The 21,304-nt window shown below is 61.4% G+C and overlaps 1 protein-coding gene across 3 annotated transcripts; it reads right to left on the bottom strand.

Moving 5' to 3' along the window:
• Positions 1 to 426: 426 nt before the first annotated feature.
• GPAA1 (glycosylphosphatidylinositol anchor attachment 1) lies at positions 427 to 16,608 on the bottom strand. 3 transcript variants are annotated; one of them, XM_045007269.1, is made up of 13 exons: positions 16,591 to 16,608; positions 13,661 to 13,761; positions 13,095 to 13,274; positions 12,523 to 12,634; positions 11,817 to 11,964; positions 9,470 to 9,571; positions 8,949 to 9,145; positions 8,439 to 8,635; positions 7,079 to 7,232; positions 6,641 to 6,736; positions 5,935 to 6,131; positions 2,727 to 2,897; positions 427 to 1,898 (listed from the first exon to the last, which is right to left on the bottom strand). In XM_045007269.1, the coding sequence occupies exons 2-13, from the start codon at positions 13,732 to 13,734 to the stop codon at positions 1,655 to 1,657; spliced, it is 1,872 nt and encodes a 623-aa protein (XP_044863204.1). In that variant the 5' UTR covers positions 13,735 to 13,761; positions 16,591 to 16,608; the 3' UTR covers positions 427 to 1,654. The 3 variants fall into 3 exon arrangements, with proteins under 3 accessions (XP_044863204.1, XP_044863202.1, XP_044863203.1); XM_045007268.1 differs by lacking the exon at positions 16,591 to 16,608 and adding an exon at positions 15,004 to 15,123 and having other exon boundaries at positions 428 to 1,898; XM_045007267.1 differs by lacking the exon at positions 16,591 to 16,608 and having other exon boundaries at positions 13,661 to 13,922.
• Between the last annotated feature and the right edge of the window lie 4,696 nt (positions 16,609 to 21,304).

The raw sequence follows: 21,304 nt of genomic DNA, 5'->3' as shown, positions 1-21,304 counted from the left end.
GCCAGGGGTCTCAGCCCCCCCCCATGCGCCCCCAGACCCCCCCTACTCAGAGTCCCCGGAGCTCCCCGCTGGCTGCCCCCCGGGAGCACGGAGCCCCCTCACGCGCCCCCAGACCCCCCTACACAGAGTCCCCAGAGCTCCCCGCTGGCTGCCCCCCGGGAGCACGGAGCCCCGGAGCTCCCCGCTGGCTGCCCCCCGGGAGCACGGAGCCGGGGGTCTCAGCCCCCCACCTGCCCCCGCACGTGCCCGACAGAGCAGGGCGAGAACCCCAGCGGTAAATGACGGTGCTGGCTGGGCACCGGCCGCCTCGAGGTTTCAGTGTAGACGCAGGGCTGGGGAGAAGTCCCCTCCCTCGCTTCATCTCCGCGGCAAGTTCTGGCTCCTGCACTCACAAACCTCCCCCTCCCTGCCAGCGGTTCCGGGGGGGAGGCATCCTGTGGGGAGATGGGGCAATGCCCTTGAAAGCTCTGAACAGTGCGGGGGACCCGTACTCCCCAGCATGGAGCTCGTTCGCCGCCAGGGATCCGTGTTCTATTCTGACCACCACAGCAGTGACTTCATGGGGGATGTTGATGTTGAATTACACAGTGTGAAGAGGCTGCCTCCTAAACGTGACTTCACCCCCCGTGGGTCTCACTGCAGGGCCCTGCCTCCTCTGCTGACCCACAGTGCCCTGGTTGACTTCTCCACAACCCCTAAGAACCCCCTCCCTGAACTGTCCTTCCAAGGCCTGCCTCTGCCATGCTGCTGCCAAGTGGCAGATGGGGAGAGCCAGCGTTGCTGTCCTAACCCCCCACCCCTCACTTGCAGTGTATCCGGAACTGGACTGCTCCCCCCGTTGCAGAGCAGCACCATTCCTAACCCGTAAGCTCCCTGAGGCTGGATCATTTATTTCCCAGGTCAGGACCCCAGCCCAAGGACAGAGGCCTGGGGGCACTGCCAGCACCGGCTATGAACCACCCCCACCACACTGGCCAAAGGCTTTTCTTGTTATTTTATTACAAAGATGAACAGTCCCGGCCCACACTTGCCTTTCCCACCCCTGTACATTCCCCCAGCCCAGTCCGGTGGGGGCCTGGCCCACCTGTGTACAGCGGAGGAGTGTGCTAACCAGCGTGCCCCACCCCCCTCCTCTCCCAGTGCTGGGGGAGGCCTGCCCGGCCCATGCCTGAAGAAGAGCGGGGAGCACCCTCCGCTCCCCCCCACACACAGACTCAAGGGGACCGGTGTCTGCAGTGGCACCCTGCCGTGCTGCCTCTTCCCAGCCATCTGCCCTCTGGCTGTGGGAACAAGCAGGCCCATGCAGGCAGCCCAGTGCCCTGTGCCCCCCTGTACCAGCTGGCAGGTGCTCCCCTAAGGCAAAGGTCCCAGCGTGCAGTGCCCAGGGACAGCTGAGTTCAGTGGAGCACAGGCAGCGGCCGGGCGTCCCAGGCCCCGCTCCTGCTCTGGGACCATTACGGCTCCGCCTTCCCCAAGGAGGCCACTGAGCACAAGGAAGAGGGACTAACTCCTGCTGCAGGCCCCAGAACAGCCCAAGGCTCCAGCCTGGGGACATGGGATGGCTCCAGGGCAGGTCCCAGATCCTGGGATCCAGTGGCCAGGCGGGGGCCGCTCCCCGCTCCCAGGAGATGTGGGGTGAGGCAGAGGGTCCCGGCTACTTCCAGAAGAGCACGTTCCAGAGCAGCAGCCAGCAGGGGTAGACGAAGAGGGCGATGAAGGGGAAGACGATGGAGCCGTAGAGGTAGTGGTCCAGCAGGCCCTCGGACACAGCCTGCAGGAAGAGCTGCCAGCACTCCAGCGCCGAGATGGGGTACTCGATCAGCTCCTGGTACAGGACGATGCTGAGCAGGAGGGTGACAGCTGGTGTGACCAGGACCAGCAGCACTGCATACAGATACCTGGGAGACAGACACAGGCAGGGATCAGAGTGGGGCAGCCTGGAGTGCACCAGCCAGCAGGGCCGGGCTGAAAAGGGAAAAATCCCAGCACTCCTGCACTGCTCCCTACAGCGCCCCTGCTGGGAGAGTCTGGGGCTGGAGTGGCCAGGAGCTCCCCCCAGCCAGCGCCCTGCCCCGCTCCCTACAGCGCCCCCTGCTCCGCTCCCTACAGCACCCCCTGCTGGGAGAGGCTGGGGCCGGAGTGGCCAGGAGCTCCCCCCCAGCCAGCGCCCTGCCCCGCTCCCTACAGCGCCCCCTGCTGGGAGAGGCTGGGGCCGGAGTGGCCAGGAGCTCCCCCCCAGCCAGCGCCCTGCCCCGCTCCCCACAGCGCCCCCTGCTGGGAGAGGCTGGGGCCGGAGTAGCCAGGAGCTCCCTACAGCGCCCCCTGCTGGGAGAGGCTGGAGTGGCCAGGAGCTCCCCCAGAACTCCTGCCCTACTCCCCCGAGCAGGGGATGCTATGAGAGGCTGGAGTAGCTGGGAGCTCCTGCCCCGCTCCCTACAGCGCCCCCTGCTGGGAGAGGCTGTGGCAGAGGGATGACTAATGAACTTGATATTGTCTAATGAGACCCCTGTGGGCCTAGTCCCTGGTGGGGGAGGGGATTTCCAGCCCCTCCCTTGCACTGGCTGTTGGCTCTCAAGGCACCCTGCCTGTACCCAAACAAGGATCCTGCCACCTGCAGAGCGAGCCCACCTAGGATGCGACTGGCCACGGAGCCCCTGCCACTCATGGCTCAGGTGACCTTGAGCTGCCTCACTGGATGCCACGGGAAATGCGCAGGTGCCACTTACTTGGGGCCTCTGGGCTGGACGATGGCTGCAACGGGCACCATGGTGATAGCCAGCAGGAAGCCCAGGGAGAAGTTAATGAGGGCGATGCAGCCCAGCAGCATGGCCAGGTACAGCAGGGAGAGAAGCTTCAGGCTCATCCAGCCACGTTCACTCCCACAGCCAGTCAGCACCCTGCAGAGCAGAGAAATGGCTGTCAGGTCCCATGGACACCTGCCTAGCCCCCGCTCTGGCCAGGGCTGAGAACCAGCAGAGAACCAATCACCATCACCATTTTCTATAGCGCCCTGTGTGACAAAGTGGGGCTGTTCTTTATGTTCCCTCTGAATATTGTGTGGGTGACTCAGTTCCTGGCCGACCCTCTGTCTCCTGGCAACTAATGGCCAGGCCCTTCCTCCCTGCAGGGGGATGCTAAAGGTGTGAGAGAACAAAGATCAGGTGACCTCCTGGCCTGGGAAAGGACTCAGCAGAGGAGGAGGGGCTGGAGGGGCTGTCAGTTTGGGGCTGGCTGGGGACGGGAAGTGAGGGCAGACGTGGGGGTCTGGCTCACTGCCCCCCAGAATGGACCCAGCTGAGGGGTCCCGTTCTCTGCACCTACAAGCTCTGTTTTAGACCCTGTTCCTGTCATCGAATAAACCTCTGTGTTACTGGCTGGCTGAGAGTCACGTCTGACTGCGAAGTGGGGGGGCAGGACCCTCTGGCTGCCCCAGGACCCCGCTGGGTGGACTCGCTGTGGGAAGCGCACGGAGGGGCAGAGGATGCTGAATGCTCCAAGGAGAGACCCAGGAGGTGAAGCCGTGTGAGCTTCTTGCCCTGCAGACAGGCTGCTCCAAGGGAGAGGAGGCTCCCCAGAGTCCTGCCTGGCTTGGTGGGGAGCGGTTCCAGAGCAGCGCCCGGGGACTCTGTGACACCCTGTGACAGTCTATGTTCACCCTTTTTACACAATTCTGTGGATTCGGTACAAAGCAGGCCTTGTGAGGTATGGTGAAAACTCAATGTGCTGATCATTATTGTCCCGGTAAAAGATGTGTGGCAACATTGTAGGTAAAGTTCACAGACTCATGGGACTGGAAGGGACTGCAAGAGGCCATCTAGTCCAGTCCCCTGCACTCATGGCAGGACTGAGTATTATCTAGACCATCCCTGACAGGCTCTTAGGCCTTGTCTACACTAAAGGGAAAAGTCGATCTAAGCTATGCAATTTGAGTTATGTGAATAGCGTAACTCAAATCGATGTAGCTTATATCTACTTACTGCGAGGTGCACATTACATAACATCAACAAGAGACGCTCTCCCGTTGACTCCCCTTACTCTCCTCGATTAGATGGAGTACAGGAGTCAACGGGAGAGCAATCGGCAGTCGATTTAATGGATTTTCACTAGACCCGATAAATCAACCACTGATGCATTGACTGCCGCAGCGTTGATCCTCGGGTAAGTGTAGACAAGTCTTTAAAAATCTCCAGTGACAGAGATTCCACACAACCTCCCTAGACAATTTATTCCAGTGCTTAACCACCCTGACAAGAAGTTTTTCCTAATGTCCAACATAAACCTCCCTTGCTGCAATTTAACAACCTTTTATGTTCTTGAAAACTGTCATGTCCCTCCTCAGTCTTCTCTTCTCCAGACTAAACAAACCCATTTTTTTCAGTCTTCCCTCACAGGTCATGTTTTCTAGACCTTTAATCATTTTTATTATTATTCTTTGAACTTTCTCCCATTTGTCCACATCTTTCCTGAAATGTGACACCCAGAACTGGACACAATACTCCAGCTGAGCCCTAATCAGCGAGGAATAGAGCGGAAGAATTACTTTTTGTGTCTTGCTTACAATGCTCCTGGCAATACAGCCCAAAATGGTGTTTACTTTTTTTGCAACAGTGTTACACTATTGACTCATATTTAGTTTGAGATCCACTATGACCCCCAGATCCCTTTCTGCAGCACTCCTTCCTACACAATCATTTATATAAAGTCCAGTTATAAAATTCTGCTGTATGACATTGCTGAGACAAGCTCCAAATTTTAAAAGGCAGGCACAAACCAGTTCCTCAAAGATAAAAGGCCAACTGACGCCTCAGCCAGGTGTCGTCAAAATCCAATGGACTATCACCTGGCTTAGCGGCCATTCTTTGTCAGGAAAAAGGGTGTGAGTGAGAAATTTACATCGTGGCGCACACACAGCTGGAAGCTCCCATCCCAGGGACTTTGCCACCTGGACCCCAGCTGGAGATGATTCTCAAAGAAGAGAATTGCTATAAGAAAGGGGAGCAAACTCCCCAGATTATCTCTCCCTTCATCTCCTCTCACAGCATCAACACTTGCAAGACAAAGGAAGCATCATTGGCCTGGAGACAGATCCTGGCTGTAAGACTGCTGGAACACATGGTGACAGAAACCCACAGCTCGCTAAATTAGATCTCTTTTACTACTTTGTAATCAATTCTGACTTTTATCCCTCATTACTTGTAATCACTTAACATCTTTCTGTAGTTAATAACTTTGTGTTATTGTTTTATCTAAACCAGTGTGTGCTTGGACTGAAGGGTCTGGGGTAGTCCATCTGAGATCGCAGGATTTGTGCACATTATTTTCTATTAATGAAATGACAGACTTTCTATGCACTTGTGTTGTCTAGGAGTAAAGCACTGGCCAGTACAAGACGCACATTAGTGCGGAAAGTCTGGGACTGGGAATGTGCTAGTGTGGTTCTGTTATATAATTCAGGAGTGGCTGGCTAGCGCACTCATGGAACTCAGCGGGGAGTGAGTTACACGCTGGAGGCTGCGTGGGCAGACCAGGAGTGGCGGTGTAAAAGGCACTCCAGGTTGGAGAACTGGGGGGACACAGATGTTCAGCAGTCCAGACTGTACCTGGGAGAATGTCATAGCGCCCCCTGCTGGGACAGGAGTAGATGGGAACGCCCCCACAGCCAGTGCCCTGCCCCGCTCCCCACAGCGCCCCCTGCTGGGAGAGTCCAGGCTTGGAGTAGCTGGGAGCTCCCCCCATTGCCTGTCCTCCTGCCCTGCTCCCCACAGCGCCCCCTGCTGGGGAGAGAGCTCTGCAGTCATCGTGCATGTGTATTAGGCGTGTTTGTGTTCCTATTGGCCCGCTGACTTCACCCCAGAGCACAACCTGCTGCTGGCCCTGGGTGAGTGACGGATCTTGTCACGTCTCTCTGCCTCGCCTCCCGGGACCCGCACGTACCTGTGTGTGTTGTGTGGCAGCGCCAGCCCAGCCACGTAGATGGCAATGACCGTCAGCACCACAGCCTCCGACTCCGAGACGGGGAAGTGCTGGGTGGCCACGTGCTGGCCCAGCACAGGCAGGAAGTAGAGGGTGAGGCCCGTGGCATGGCAGATCAGCAGAGGTGGCACCAGGGTGAGCAGGCCAGGACGCGACTCCTGCGTGGCAGGGAAGGGGGGAAGCTAAGCAGGGGCAGCTGAACCAGGGCCAGAGCCAACCCATCAGGCCTTGCCCCTGGGGGAATCCCAGCTGCTGGGGGAAGGGGGACCCCAAATCTGCCTCCCTGTTCCAGGGAAAGGGCCCTGGGCAGCTTCAAGCCCAGCCTGAGCTCCTGGGGCTCCAAGGGGCGGGGGCTGCGCCGGGGAGGGTTACACAGCAGGGCGGCCCAGTGGGGTGGTTGCTTGGCTTGGGGGCTCCCTGCCCTGCCCCAGATGCCCGGGGAAGGTCCCCGGTCCCAATCCATGCAGGGTGATGAGGGTAAAGATTGGGAGGCGCTCGCATACTATGGTAGTAGGCACCACAGACGTTCCTTAGACGGCCAGGAACCTGCCGGGGGCCCCACTGAGAGACCCACGGCAGGGAGAGCCCATGGGGGAGGAAGGCAGTAGCTACCCTCGGGCCTGGAGAGCTCCAGGAGTGGCTGGGGCAGGGCCCTGCGACCCCTCACCTCGGCGGCAGCGTGGCCAGCACCCCGGTCTCCATCACAGAGCTGCTCCTCCGGGCCTGCATCGCATTTACTCAGCTTCATCCACAGGTCAAGGGCGTGGGGCAGAGTCAAGGAAACCAACCACACAGCAGCCCTACCCACCAGGCCCCCTCACCGACTCCCACCCGGCCACAGGCAGATCCCCGCTCCCCAGAGCGAGCTCCTCGCGGGGACCCAGGCTAGGGAGTGGGCAGTGGGGAGGGGCCCCCTTCGGCCAGCACGGGGAACGTGCCCCTTCCCCCCGTCAGGCAGGGCTGTGCAGTTCAGTGGCCTTGTGGAAAAACGCCGGCTCCTCCCCAACCTGGGTGTGAGCAGAGACTCCGCCTGCCCCCGGTCCTCCTAGGCCTGGCCCTGCTGCAGCCCAGAGCCCTCCCCTCGCAGCTGTGGCTCTGGGGATATCTTGAGGACGAGGATGAGGATGAGGAAGCCGCAGGCCGGCATGTAGACACCGATGGAGACGAAGCGCGCGAGCGAGGGCAGCAGGAAGAAGAAGTAGGACTGGTGCAGGCGCTCCAGCAGGTTGTTCAGCTTGCGGAAGATCCCCTCCAGCGTCCTGCGGGGCAGGATCCTCAGCAGGGGCAGACGCTGGCACCGTCCTCGCCCGGGGGTGGCAGGAAGGGAGAACGGGGGGCACAGCCTCTCAGCCCCATCCCCCAGCCGGTCCCCCCACTGAGCTAGACAAGCATTCCCCTAGGCTCCGGCTCTGCCAAGAGCCCTCAAGTCCTGACCCGCAGCCCCCCCGGCCAGCCCAACCCTGGGCTCCCTCCATCCCCAGCTCAGCTGGTGCTCCTCAGTCCTGACCCGCAGCCCAATCCAGGGGGCCCTCCATCCCCCAGCTCAGCTGGTGCTCCTCAGTCCTGACCCGCAGCCCAATCCAGGGGGCCCTCCATCCCCCAGCTCAGCTGGTGCTCCTCAGTCCTGACCCGCAGCCCAATCCAGGGGGCCCTCCATCCCCCAGCTCAGCTGGTGCTCCTCAGTCCTGACCCGCAGCCCAATCCAGGGGGCCCTCCATCCCCAGCTCAGCTGGTGCTCCTCAGTCCTGACCCGCAGCCCAACCCTGGGCTCCCTCCATCCCCAGCTCAGCTGGTGCTCCTCAGTCCTGACCCGCAGCCCAACCCTGGGCTCCCTCCATCCCCAGCTCAGCTGGTGCTCCTCAGTCCTGACCCGCAGCCCAACCCTGGGCTCCCTCCATCCCCAGCTCAGCTGGTGCTCCTCAGTCCTGACCCGCAGCCCAATCCAGGGGGCCCTCCATCCCCAGCTCAGCTGGTGCTCCTCAGTCCTGACCCGCAGTCAGCTGGTGCTCCTCAGTCCTGACCCGCAGCCCAACCCTGGGCTCCCTCCATCCCCAGCTCAGCTGGTGCTCCTCAGTCCTGACCCGCAGCCCAACCCTGGGCTCCCTCCATCCCCAGCTCAGCTGGTGCTCCTCAGTCCTGACCCGCAGCCCAACCCTGGGCTCCCTCCATCCCCAGCTCAGCTGGTGCTCCTCAGTCCTGACCCGCAGCCCAACCCTGGGCTCCTCAGCTGGTGCTCCTCAGTCCTGACCCGCAGCCCAACCCTGGGCTCCCTCCATCCCCAGCTCAGCTGGTGCTCCTCAGTCCTGACCCGCAGCCCAACCCTGGGCTCCCTCCATCCCCAGCTCAGCTGGTGCACCTCAGTCCTGACCCGCAGCCCCCTGCCAGCCCAGTCCAGCCCCTCCAGCCCGGCTCTCGCATGCTGGGGGAGCAGGGGGCCCTGCCCTGCCCGCAGGGGCGTTACTCACTTGCCCACGGTGCCCATGTCGTACTTGTACTGCCGGAAGCTGTTGATGCCGCGCACGGTGATGGCCTCGATGTGGTAGCGCAGGAAGAGGCCGTGGTCGCCCTGGGGCCGGCCGGAGCCCTGCTTCAGCACCATGAGCAGCAGGGTCTGCAGGCTGTGCACGTAGGCCGGCAGCGTGTCCCAGTCCGTGCGCTGCAGCTGAAGGGCACAGACATCAGGGCCTGCCCCCGCCCCCCTATGCACTCCTCCCCCCACCGACAGCTGGGGAGCCTGGCCGGGGCCACGAGAGCCCCTGGGGCGGGACTGGGGGTGCAATCGGCAACCGCAGGGGAGGGGGCAGGTGGGGGACAGGAGAAACCAGCAGGGAGAGGAGTCTGGCTGGGAACGTTCCCTCCCCCCGATCTCACTGTGCCCTGGGTGGTGCTGCCCCCGCTTCCTTTGCCCTGATGGTGCCAGGCCTCCCGCCCCCATCACCTTGCCCTGGATGGTGCCGCCCCCTCCCCGCTCTCACCTTGCCCTGGATGGTGCACAGCAGCCCGTTCTTCTGGCAGAAGGCGTAGAAGAGGTTGACCAGGTCCAGGTTGGGCAGCTGCCCGTTCAGCCCCTCCACGGCCACATCGAAGCTGGTGATGACGTCGCTGCTCAGCTCCAGCGAGACAGCTGCCTGGATGGCTCCGGCCCGGCCCTGCATCCCCGAGGAGAGCACCTCTGCCGGCACAGCAGCACCTCAGACCAGGCAGCCCCAGTTGGGGGGCGGGGGGAGAGCCCCAGCCGGCTCCCCGGCTTGGTAACAACCCCTCTGAGAGCAGCTGTGCCTGCTCAGTGAGCGTGTGGCTGCGACACGCCAGAGGGGCCTCCACGGAGAGCCAGGTCTGTCCCCCCCCCCCCCCCCGCTGCACCCCAGCCTAGGCCCCTGCCTGCCCCCCAGCCCACCCCGAAGCCCCAGCCGAGGGGCCTGCCTGCCCCCACCCCCACTGCGCCCCTGCCCACCCCGAAGCCCCAGCCCTGCCCCCACAGCTCCACTGGCCTCACCGGTGACGTTGACGTCGTGGTAGGCCTCCAGCCAGGCCTCCATGCCAATCAGGTCGTGCTCGTTCACCAGGAAGATGATGTCCTTGGCCCAGTAAATCTGACCTGCAAGCAGACGAGCACTGTCCGTGTCAGCGAAGGCCAGGCCGGCTGCCCGGGGAGCAGTACGCACCACGGCGGGGCCCGGGTCAGAGGATGCAGGGGGGACTGCAGCCGAGTCAGCCACACGGGGCGAGAGGCCCGAAGCCGCCCCAGGAGGAACCTGCCAGGTGCCTTCCCCGCTCGGCCCCCGGGGCTCTGTGAACAGGGCAGGGGCCTCCATGCGCTGCACACTGCACAGATACCAGGGGGAGGGGCTGAGACATGAGAGTCTGATCTGAACAGCCTGACAGCCCCATGAACCCCCTCGCCGGGCCATGGGGGGCCCGATACAGCCCCAGGAACCCCCCTCGCCGGGCTGGGGGGCCCGATACAGCCCCAGGAACCCCCCTCGCCGGGCTGGGGGGCCCGATACAGCCCCAGGAACCCCCTCACCGGGCCGGGGGGCCTGATATGGGCCAGGGAACCCCCTCGCCGGGCTGGGGGGCCCGATACAGCCCCATGAACCCCCTCACCGGGCCGGGGGGCCTGATATGGGCCAGGGAACCCCCTCGCCGGGCCATGGGGGGCCTGATACAGCCCCAGGAACCCCCTCGCCGGGCTGGGGGGCCCGATACAGCCCCAGGAACCCCCTCACCAGGCCATGGGGGGCCTGATACAGCCCCAGGACCCCCCTCGCCGGGCCGGGGGGCCCGATACAGCCCCATGAACCCCCTCACCAGGCCGGGGGGCCCGATACAGCCCCAGGACCCCCCTCGCCAGGCCATGGGGGGCCCGATACAGCCCCAGGAACCCCCTCGCCGGGCCGCCCGATACAGCCCCAGGAACCCCCTCACCAGGCCGGGGGGCCTGATACAGCCCCAGGAACCCCCTCGCCGGGCCATGGGGGGCCTGATACAGCCCCAGGAACCCCCTCACCAGGCCGGGGGGCCTGATATGGGCCAGGGAACCCCCTCGCCGGGCTGGGGGGCCTGATATGGGCCAGGGAACCCCCTCGCCGGGCCATGGGGGGCCTGATACAGCCCCAGGAACCCCCCTCGCCGGGCTGGGGGGCCCGATATGGGCCAGGGAACCCCCTCACCGGGCCATGGGGGGCCTGATATGGGCCAGGGAACCCCCTCGCCGGGCTGGGGGGCCCGATACAGCCCCATGAACCCCCTCACCGGGCCGGGGGGCCTGATATGGGCCAGGGAACCCCCTCGCCGGGCTGGGGGGCCCGATACAGCCCCAGGAACCCCCTCACCGGGCCATGGGGGGCCTGATATGGGCCAGGGAACCCCCTCACCGGGCTGGGGGGCCCGATACAGCCCCATGAACCCCCTCACCGGGCCGGGGGGCCTGATATGGGCCAGGGAACCCCCTCGCCGGGCTGGGGGGCCCGATACAGCCCCAGGAACCCCCCTCGCCGGGCTGGGGGGCCCGATACAGCCCCAGGAACCCCCTCACCGGGCCGGGGGGCCTGATATGGGCCAGGGAACCCCCTCGCCGGGCTGGGGGGCCCGATACAGCCCCATGAACCCCCTCACCGGGCCGGGGGGCCTGATATGGGCCAGGGAACCCCCTCGCCGGGCCATGGGGGGCCTGATACAGCCCCAGGAACCCCCCTCGCCGGGCTGGGGGGCCCGATACAGCCCCAGGAACCCCCCTCGCCGGGCTGGGGGGCCCGATACAGCCCCAGGAACCCCCTCACCAGGCCGGGGGGCCTGATATGGGCCAGGGAACCCCCTCGCCGGGCCATGGGGGGCCCGATACAGCCCCAGGAACCCCCTCACCAGGCCGGGGGGCCTGATATGGGCCAGGGAACCCCCCTCGCCGGGCTGGGGGGCCCGATACAGCCCCAGGAACCCCCCTCGCCGGGCTGGGGGGCCCGATATGGGCCAGGGAACCCCCCTCGCCGGGCCATGGGGGGCCCGATACAGCCCCAGGAACCCCCCTCGCCGGGCTGGGGGGCCCAATACAGCCCCAGGAACCCCCCTCACCGGGCCGGGGGGCCTGATATGGGCCAGGGAACCCCCTCGCCGGGCTGGGGGGCCCGATACAGCCCCAGGAACCCCCCTCGCCGGGCCGGGGGGCCCGATACAGCCCCAGGAACCCCACCGGACCCCTGGGACCACAAGACCCCCGTCACCCGAGCAGAGAGGGGCCTGGCCCATGCACTGTTGAGCAGCAAGCCACTCTCAGGTGCACCTGCCCTAGCACCTCCCTGCCACTCCCACAGGCCCCACCCCCAGGCCTGCACGCACTCACTCACCCCGGAAGCAGGAAGCCAAGGCGAGCATGAGCCCCACGGCCTGGCTGTTGGGCTGCCCTGTACTGCAGGGCACGCTCAGGACCAAGGACTCAGTGCTGGCCGCACGTGGCGCCCGCAGGATCCCGTACACGTTCGTGCCCTTCACCATCTGCAGGGAGGGAACCAGGGCTCAGCGGGACCGAGCCCCACCCACAAAAGAAGGGGCGTCTTCCCACCCCAGAGCCAAACACAGCAGCCTGGTGTCTGCTGAGGAGGGACCCAGTCCGGGGAGGGCAGGGGGCTGAGGAGCACCAGCAGCTGGCAGCGGGATAGCAGGGGACTGCGGGTTGGGGTTGAGGGGCACCCTCAGAGCTGGAGCGGGGGGGAGCCCAGCACCGGGATAGCAGAGGCTGTGGGTCGGGACTGGGTGCGGAGCTGCATGCAGCCAACTTGCCCAGTGACCAGCCCTGGCCCCTCAAGTGCCGTCAGCCCCACGGTTTTGCTACCCCTTTTCCGTGAGCAGACCTCCTGGATCAGCACTCAGGGTACGGAGCTGAGGAAGGGCCAGGATCCTCCGAGAAGCCCCAGAGCTCTGGGGGGACGTACCAGCCCACGGGGCGTAGGGGCCACATCTGTCCCCTTGCACCAACCCCCAGCCCAGAGGGGAAACTCCCCAGCTCTCAGTGCCTGCAGCTCCCAGGGACTGCGGTCCTGGCCTGGCACATACGTATCTTTCGCGCATCTCGTCAGGGAAGGGCAGAGTGCGGGAGAAGGGCTGCTTATAAACCTCCAGGCCCAGGTTCCACATGGTCTTCTCCAGCCAGGCCACGGGGATCCCCCTGGGAAAGGAGACAGGAAGAGTGAGGGCCGGAACGGGGCCCCCTCGCCTGGGGGGACAGGCAACGCTAGAGCCCAGCACGCATAGCAATCCCCAGATGGCCCTTCTCAGAGCCCAGGCCAGGCTCTATCCACCCCCAGGCACGGACTCGCCCAGTGCCGTGTAGCACAGTGCCACTGCTCTGCCCTCCAGACTGCACAAGGAGGGCAAACCGCAGGGCCCTGCAAAGCCACCCCCTCCATTAGCACCTAGAGACTACAACTCCCAGCATGCACTTCACCTGCCTTGAGTACTGCATGCTGGGCGCTGGCAGGACACCCCTGGGTATTATAAAGGCAGCTGGCAACGCAGTCCCCTCATGTAGCCACGGGGGGCCACCCTTCCTCCCTGCTGGCCCAGGGCCCTCAGAGAAGCACTTGGCCTGTACCCTGCTGGCCCGGGGCACGGGGGCTTGAACTCACCCCACCTTCTTCTTGTGGCCAGCGAACTCGCGGGCGTAGGAGAGCGCCCTCTCGCCGAACACGAACTGCTCCTCCACCATGGTGGAGCCCATGGCGTTCTCCGACATGTACGAGCGCAGGGTGAAGGGCGGGGAGGCCAGGCCCAGGAACCAGCCCAGCCCAGCCAGGTAGCTGAGGATGCTGCAGACAGGAGACGCAAGGGGGTGAAGCCCACAGGCTGCTCCCCTCCCTGCCCAGGCCCCATTACCCATGAGAGAAGGGATCAGCTCTAACAGGGAGGCCCCAGAGCAGCACAGAAAGGGCAGATCTGTGCCCGTGGGGGCCACGGCTTTGACCTCCAGCTGCCCCCCCCCTTGGCACTGCCACTCAGGCAACGCTGGCTCGATGCCCGGCCCCCGACTCTGGGCTCCTAGGGCAGGGAGGGCTGGGTGCGGACTCCGCAGGAGATGGTGCCCCACTCCCCCCCCCCCCGATGGGTGGCCCCAGGGGAGAGACTAAGACGGAAGGAAGGAGAGCGCCTGGCGATGGGAGGAAACAGCCCAGGAAGTCAGGGGCCGCGTACTCACCAGAGTGGGGTGTTGAGGCGGAGGATGAGGCGGGACAGTGCCCGCCTGCGGTACGGGTCCGACAGGAGCCCCATGGCGGACGGCGGGGGCCCACGGGGTCACTGCAGAGAGAAGGGCCGCGTCTCCAGCTGACAGGGACCTGGGAGCCCCATCCCGCAGGCACGGCCCCCACCCTGCCCCCTACAGCCACAGGGGGCGAGGGCACAACGTGGCCAGCTGCCCTGCCTGGGCCAGCCCCTGCTCCGCGATCCCGACAGCCCCCCTGCCCCCCGCCTGACACACACACGCGGGGAGCCCCCACGCCCCCCCTATCCAGCCCGGCCCCCCCCCGCCCCGGCCCCCATCCAGCCCCCCCCCCCGCCTGACACACACCCGCGGGGAGCCCCCACACCCCCCCGAGACAGCCCGGCCCCGCCCCGGCCCCCATCCAGCCCCCCCGCCCCCCGCCTGACACACACACGCGGGGAGGCCCCACGCCCCCCGAGACAGCCCGGCACCTCCCCGCCCCGGCCCCCATCCAGCCCCCCCGCCCCTCGCCTGACACACACCCGCGGGGAGCCCCCACACCCCCCCGAGACAGCCCGGCCCCGCCCCGGCCCCCATCCAGCCCCCCCGCCCCCCGCCTGACACACACACGCGGGGAGGCCCCACGCCCCCCGAGACAGCCCGGCCCCCATCCAGCCCCCCTGCCCCTCGCCTGACACACACACGCGGGGAGCCCCCACGCCCCCCCTATCCAGCCCGGCCCCACCCCGCCCCGGCCCCCATCCAGCCCCCCCCCCCGCCTGACACACACCCGCGGGGAGCCCCCACCCCCCCCCGAGACAGCCCGGCCCCGCCCCGGCCCCCATCCAGCCCCCCCCCCCCGCCTGACACACACACGCGGGGAGGCCCCACGCCCCCCGAGACAGCCCGGCACCTCCCCGCCCCGGCCCCCATCCAGCCCCCCCGCCCCTCGCCTGACACACACCCGCGGGGAGCCCCCACACCCCCCCGAGACAGCCCGGCCCCCATCCAGCCCCCCCGCCCCCCGCCTGACACACACACGCGGGGAGGCCCCACGCCCCCCGAGACAGCCCGGCCCCGCCCCGGCCCGGCCCCCATCCAGCCCCCCTGCCCCTCGCCTGACACACACACGCGGGGAGCCCCCACGCCCCCCGGCACCGCCCCGCCCCCCCGGTTAATGCAGCGGGGGGGGGTTGCCCTGGCGCGGGCCCGGCCCGTGACTCTGCGCGGCGGAGCCGGAGCCGGGTTTCCCCGCCGTGACAGCGGGGCCGGGCCGGTCTCGGGGGCCCCGCGCGGAGCCGTGTCCGGGCCGGGCCGGGGCCCCGCACCGCACCTACCCGGCCCGCGCGGGGGCTCCGGCCGCTCAATCGAGCTCCGAGCCGCCGATGGGTGACGGCGCTGCGGGCCGCTCCTTGCCCGCGCTGCGGGGAGCGGGCCCAGGACGGGACACCCGGGGGGGGAGGGGCCCGCGCGGGGGCGGAGCCGCGTCAGCACGTATGCAGATTTGTGAGCGAGCGGAGCATTGTGGGACGAGAGCAGGCTGCGGAGCAGGGCCCGAATTCGGCCCCCAGGGCCCGGCGTGGAGAAGGGTGGGGCCCGGGGCCACGTCGGGGCAGCTCGCGGCACTGGGGGCCGGTGTGGGCGGGGTGCGGCCGGCCTCACCGTGGGTGCAGAGTGTGGGGCGAGGAAGGCGGGCGGCGGCGGGGCTGAACCATTCGTATTTAGCTGGGAGGGGAGACACCGGGATCGGAACGGGGAAGGGGGGTCAGCTATTGCATGGGGGGGGGGGGGGGCTGAGCCCTGCAATGTCCCCGAATGTGGGAAGTTCCCCTGCAGAATTCTCGGGTGGGGGCTGCGTGCGCCCTGCTCGGGGGGGGGGGAATCCCAGTGACACTGGGCACGTTGGCCATTGACCCAACAAGGCAAGACGTCAACCGGGGTCAGGCTGCGTGGGCTGCTGACTTCCTGGCGGCTTTCCTGCCCTTCCTGCGGGTTTGCATCTCCACTCTGCTTTGGGGGGCTTGGCCTCGGGCCTTCCCTTGCCCTAAGGGGCGCTCCCTGATCCCTCTTCCTTGGGCTCTTCCTCCTCTGGCGGGAGGCCGGCCTGTCACAAACACCTGTCCCACCCGGTCCCCTGGTCCAAAGTGCAGGCTCACCCCCTGCCCTGGGGCCGCTTTGGCTTTTGCTGCCTGTCCCTGTCTCTTGGGGGCAGCCCCGTCTGTGCTACGGAGACTAGGCTGGCACAACCCCGTGGTGGAGCAGGTCTTTCCGTCGCTGTAGGCCCACCCACCGCCTCCCCGAATGCCCGTAGCTACGCTGGGGGTTAGGGCGGGGTGGCCGTGTCGCCCAGGAGCGGGTTTCTCTTTTACACACCCCTGATGGACGGAGCTGTTTTGACTTAACTGTTCCGCACGCACCAACCCTCAGGCCTGGGCTGCACAGGGAACGTAGGTCAGCACAGCTACATCAGTCCGGGCCGTGGACGGAAGAATTCTCCCATTGACCTTGCTCCCGCCTTTCAGGGAGGTGGATGGCCTGCGCCAATGAGAGAAACCCTCTCCAGGAGCGGTGCCCTTCCGTTTGGGGGGCCTATGCTGGTTAAAAAAAGAGAAATAGTTTAACTGCATTTCTCTGTGACAAGGTTGACTTGGAATTGCTTCCCTGTGTCTATTTATAGCACTTGTGTTCTGAAATCTTTAGGATTTTATTCATTTATGATGAAATCTTGCTGTAACTTTATTCTAATTTTGAATGAGTAACTAGACATGAGCTTTTTGGTGTGTTATTGGAGGATTGTTTAAAAACCTGGGATTCCACTTTCTGCTGCCGTTCAATTACGTTACCTCTGAAAGCCCACTTAAAACCTCCACTTCCCATATAACTCGCTCAAACATACGGCCCTCAGGCATACATAAGATACTTACAGTTTCACTCCATACCAGTCCAGTTCCTTGCTGTTTCCTGTCTAACCACCGCACACATATGGTATCCCCACCCTACCTGGAGCTGATTGGAGATTGGTCCTGCTTTGTGCAGGGGGTTGGACTAGATACCTCCTGAGGCAGGGGCGGCTCTAGGCACCAGCAAAGCAAGCAGCTGCTTGGGGCAGCCCATTTGCAGGGGCAGCAGGGAGCTGAGAATCAACAAGGGGCCCTGGGAGCTGTAGTTCCTTGGTTAGCGCCCTACCTATAGAGCCAGCCCTGGAGCAGGGAAAGAACTACATTTCCCAGCATTCCCTTGGCCACTACCGACAGGAAAGGGAGGGGGAGGGAGTATGGTAGCTGAAACCTCATGCTGCAGCTTGCTGTGAATAATGACAGGTTTCAGAGTAGCAGCCGTGTTAGTCTGTATCCGCAAAAAGAACAGGAGTACTTGTGGCACCTTAAAGACTAACAAATTTATAAGGTGCCACAAATACTCCTGTTCTTCTTGCTGTGAATGGAGAGCTCACTGCTAGAGCGGGGTGGCACTGTGAATGGGGAACGAGTGTGCCCAAGGAGTAGAAGGCTTTGGCCCAGAGATCCCCTTCAAACAACATCCCCAGACTGGCTGAGGGATACTGGTGTGACCTCACCTTGCAGCCCCCACAGAAGGAATTGGGTGGACTAAATGGACAGTGCCCCTCTCTATCTGAAGCCTATCAAGGGAGGTATGTGGATCACACTAGAATTTAAAATGAAAAGTAAGAGAGGGGAGGCTCTGGACCTGGAGAACCAGGCACATAGGAGGATTTCCCGTTCTGAGCCATGGAAGCAGAAATTGACTTTTCCTTTCCAGATTTAGCTAATATTCAGAAAGGGAATCTAGCACCTGCCTTCCAGATTTGAACACCTCACAATTCAGGAGTGCTTTAGCTCAGTTTGGGCAGCTCTTACTTCATTTCTCCCAAATCAAATATACTGATCCACTGTAATTTGCTGTAGAAAAAGTAGGATAAGAAATGAAGAAGCAAGAAATGCTTCCCAGTGGTTATTAGGACTGGAATTGCTATTTTCCACAGCCATTGCCTTTTTTTGAGTTTTATTTGTTTAAAAGGAAGACAGTGGTATTGCATTGGCAAATTCCCCACAGAAACAAAGAGTGGAACAAAAGAATAATAAAGGCATCTCAACTTTTCCTCATTTATGGAGGACAGTCTTATAATATGCATCCAGATATCCTCCAATCACACAAGCTAAAAACTGTTCCACTTTTCTGCAGCTCTGTAACCATATGGGAACCAGTCCTGTCTGTGTTCTGTGCACATCCAAAATTCCTGCTGAATGATCCACCCTGGGAGCAAGTTACCAGTGACTTGCTGGTAGTAGAAGGAGGGTGCAGGTGCAGGGAGGGGGGAAGAGCCCAGGGCTGGGGTGCCAGGGGTGTGGGGGGGGGGGAGCCGAGAGCTGAGGTGGGGGCAGCCAAAAAATTTTTTGCTTGGGGTGGCAAAAAACCTAGAGCTGGCCCTGTCCTGAGGTCCCTTCCAACCCTGATATTCTGTGATTCACAACTTTTGTGCTCAGTACAGGCAAATGAGAATTGAGAGGTAAGCTGTGCAGGGAACTCTTCCTCAACTTGAATTCCGCTCCCCAAGGGCCTTTCGGAATCTTCTATGGACTTCAGGTTTCATTTGATTTCCAAGGTTTATGGTTTCCATGGTTAATTAGCCACCTCTCCTAATGCAGGGATCCTACATGTCAGACCAAAGATCGATGGCCCAAAAGAGCTAAGAAACAGAACTAAAGCTGAGCGCTAGGTGTTAAACTTACATGAGCATCCAGAATCTGACTGTGCCCTGGCAAGTTCAATGCTGCCGAAAGAAACCAGAAAACAAGGAGCTCGTCAGGTCCCCCTGCTAGCACCAAATCTGGTGTCTAGTCAGTCTGCTGGGAAATCAGGAAAAGGAAATGAATAAAGAAGTCAGGCAATAACAAGGAAATGAAGAGGTTTGTCGAACGGGTTCTGTCCGATTTACCATCTTCCCAGCTACCCATCAACGTTAAAGACCTAAAGTCAACCTAGCGGCGTAAGTACAGGTTGTTAGATGGAAATTAAAAGGAGCTGCTGTCACGAGTGTTAAGTGCCTGCAAGCAGCATGCAGACCGTTTAAAGACACCGTCATTAGAGGCCCAGAGGAAATGTATGCCCTAAATCAGAAACGACAATAGGAGGACCAGAAGAACTGGGGTGATTTAGTTGGGGTTGGTCCTGCTTTGAGCAGGGGGTTGGACTAGATACCTCCTGAGATCCTTTCCAACCCTGATATTCTATTATTCTAATGCCACCCAAGGTAAACAGCAGAGTAATGGAAGCCGTTAGAGGCAAAAAGTCATCCTTTAAAATTTGGAAATCAAATTGTAGCGAGGATAATAGGAAGGTGCACGAACTCTGGCTGGTCAGGCCAAGAAAGAATCTGAGAAGCAACGTGCGGAAGACACAAACGCTAACTGTAAGAATGTTTTTAAGTACATCAGAAGCAAGCAGCCTGCCAAAGAGGTGGTGGGGCCACTAGCTGACAATGGAGCACTCTAGGAAGACAAGGCCATTGCAGAGAAGCTCCATGAATTCTTTGCAGCGGTCTTCGCTGCAGAGGACGGGAGGGAGAGTCCCACATCGGAGCTGTCCTTATTGGGTGATAAATCTGAAGTACCATCCCAGTAGAAGAGGTTTTAGAACAAATTGTTCAATTAAACAGGAATAAGTCACCGGGACCAGATGGCATTCGACCACGAGTTCTGAGGGAACTCAAATATGAAATTGCAGAACTACTAGTTGTAGTAAGCAAGCTACCAGTGAAGCGAGCCTCTGTTGCAGATGACTGGCAGGTAGCTAATGTAACACCAATTTTTACAATGGGCTCCAGGGGCGACCCTGGCAATTGCAGGCCGGTGAGTCTAACTTCAGTAACGGGCAAACTGGTAGAAACTAGAGTAAAGAATGATCAGACACCCAGATAAACAGGATATGTTGGGAAAGGGTGAACACAGCTTTTGTAAAGGGAACTCGTACCTCACCAATCTTCTAGAATTCTTTGAGGATCTGAACAATCATGTGGATAAGGATGATTCAGTCGATACAGCGAACTGGGATTTTCAGAAAGCCTTTGACAGGGTGTTGTATCAAGCAGGCAAGGTACTAACGAGCTTCAACAGGACTTTATTTTTACAGTGGAAACCTCTTTACCAAGCTGCTGCTGCACAAACTGTAACTCTCACTCAGCCTCCTCAAGTCCTCCCTCCTCCTTCCTGTCCTTTCAGACTCCCAACAGCCAGTGCTCCAAGCACATCGAAACACCACATTCCCTCCTCTCTTAAGATACTCTCCCAATTAAAATAAACATTGTTGTTCTAACAACAGGAACAAATAGGAAATGACACTATACTATTGGCAGAAATATTACCCTGAAAACACTGTAGATATTACATAACATAGTCTCTAGTCCAGGCAGGTGGTCGTCTGGATCTGACAGTCCGTCTCTCAAGCCCCGGTTCCAGTGCAATGTCTTGTTGTGCTGGTTCTACGGTGAAGTCATCCAATGCAGATTGGCTGTTGGCACAATCTCCTCTTGGTGCACAGGCAGGTGCAAGACAAGAAGCATTCCATACCCGCCCATCAGAAAGTCCATAGGTGTAAGGTCCCTTCTTCTCTATGATTTTAAGAGGAGCTGTGAATTTATGGTCCCCTTTGCGTAAGATTCCAGGTTTTCATATTCTAATGAAGGAACCACGCTCAGACTTTGGTTCCTTAGCACCCCGCCGCTTGTCTGTGAAAACCTTATACTTTGCTTGGTTCTGTTCAACTGTTTTTCTCACATCATCCTCGTTTGGAGCATCAGGGTCGTGCCTTTAACAATCCAGCAATGTTCAGTTTATTATTCATCTGTTTCCCATGCAGTAACTCTGCGGGTGATCTTTGCGTTGTGGCACGTTGTGTAGCCCAGTATGCTTGCAAGAATTCAGTAGTGAAGGGTATCCACAATCGCTCTTTACCAAGCTGCTGCTGCTGCACCCTCTGTAACTCTCACTCTGCCTCCTCAACTCCTTCCCCCTCCTTCCTGTTTCCTGTCCTTTCAGACTCCCGACAGCCAGTGCTCCCAGTTCTAATAATTACAAGCACGTAAACACCACACAGGGTCTCTCACCAAAGGCGCTAAAGAAAACTAGGTGGTTATGGGATAAGAACGTAAGAACGGCCATACTGGGTCAGACCAAAAGTCCATCTAGCCCAGTATCCTGTCTACTGACAGTGGCCACCGCTGGGCGCCCCAGAGGGAATGAACAGAACAGGGAATCATCAAGTGATCCATCCTCTGTTCCCCATTCCCAGCTTCTGGCAAACAGGGGTTAGCTAGGGATACCACTGGCTAAGTGCCATTGATGGCCCTATCCTCCATGAATTTATCTAGTTCTTTTTTGAACCCTGTTAGAGTCATGGCCTTCACATCCTCTGGCAAGGAGTTCCACAGGTTGACTGTGCGTTGGGTGAAGAAATACTTCCTTTTGCTTGTTTTAAACCCGCAGCCCATTAATTTCATTTGGTGACCCCTAGGTCTTGTGTTATGAGGCGTAAATAACTCTTCCTTATTTACTTTCTCCACACCAGTCATAGAATCACAGAATATCAGGGTTGGAAGGGACCTCAGGAGGTTCTAGTCCCACC

This window comes from Mauremys mutica, chromosome 2 (genome assembly GCF_020497125.1).
Source record: "Mauremys mutica isolate MM-2020 ecotype Southern chromosome 2, ASM2049712v1, whole genome shotgun sequence".
Taxonomy (NCBI): domain Eukaryota; kingdom Metazoa; phylum Chordata; order Testudines; family Geoemydidae; genus Mauremys; species Mauremys mutica.
Note: the sequence above shows the minus strand (reverse complement) of the source record. Positions and strands in the feature narration are given on the sequence as shown.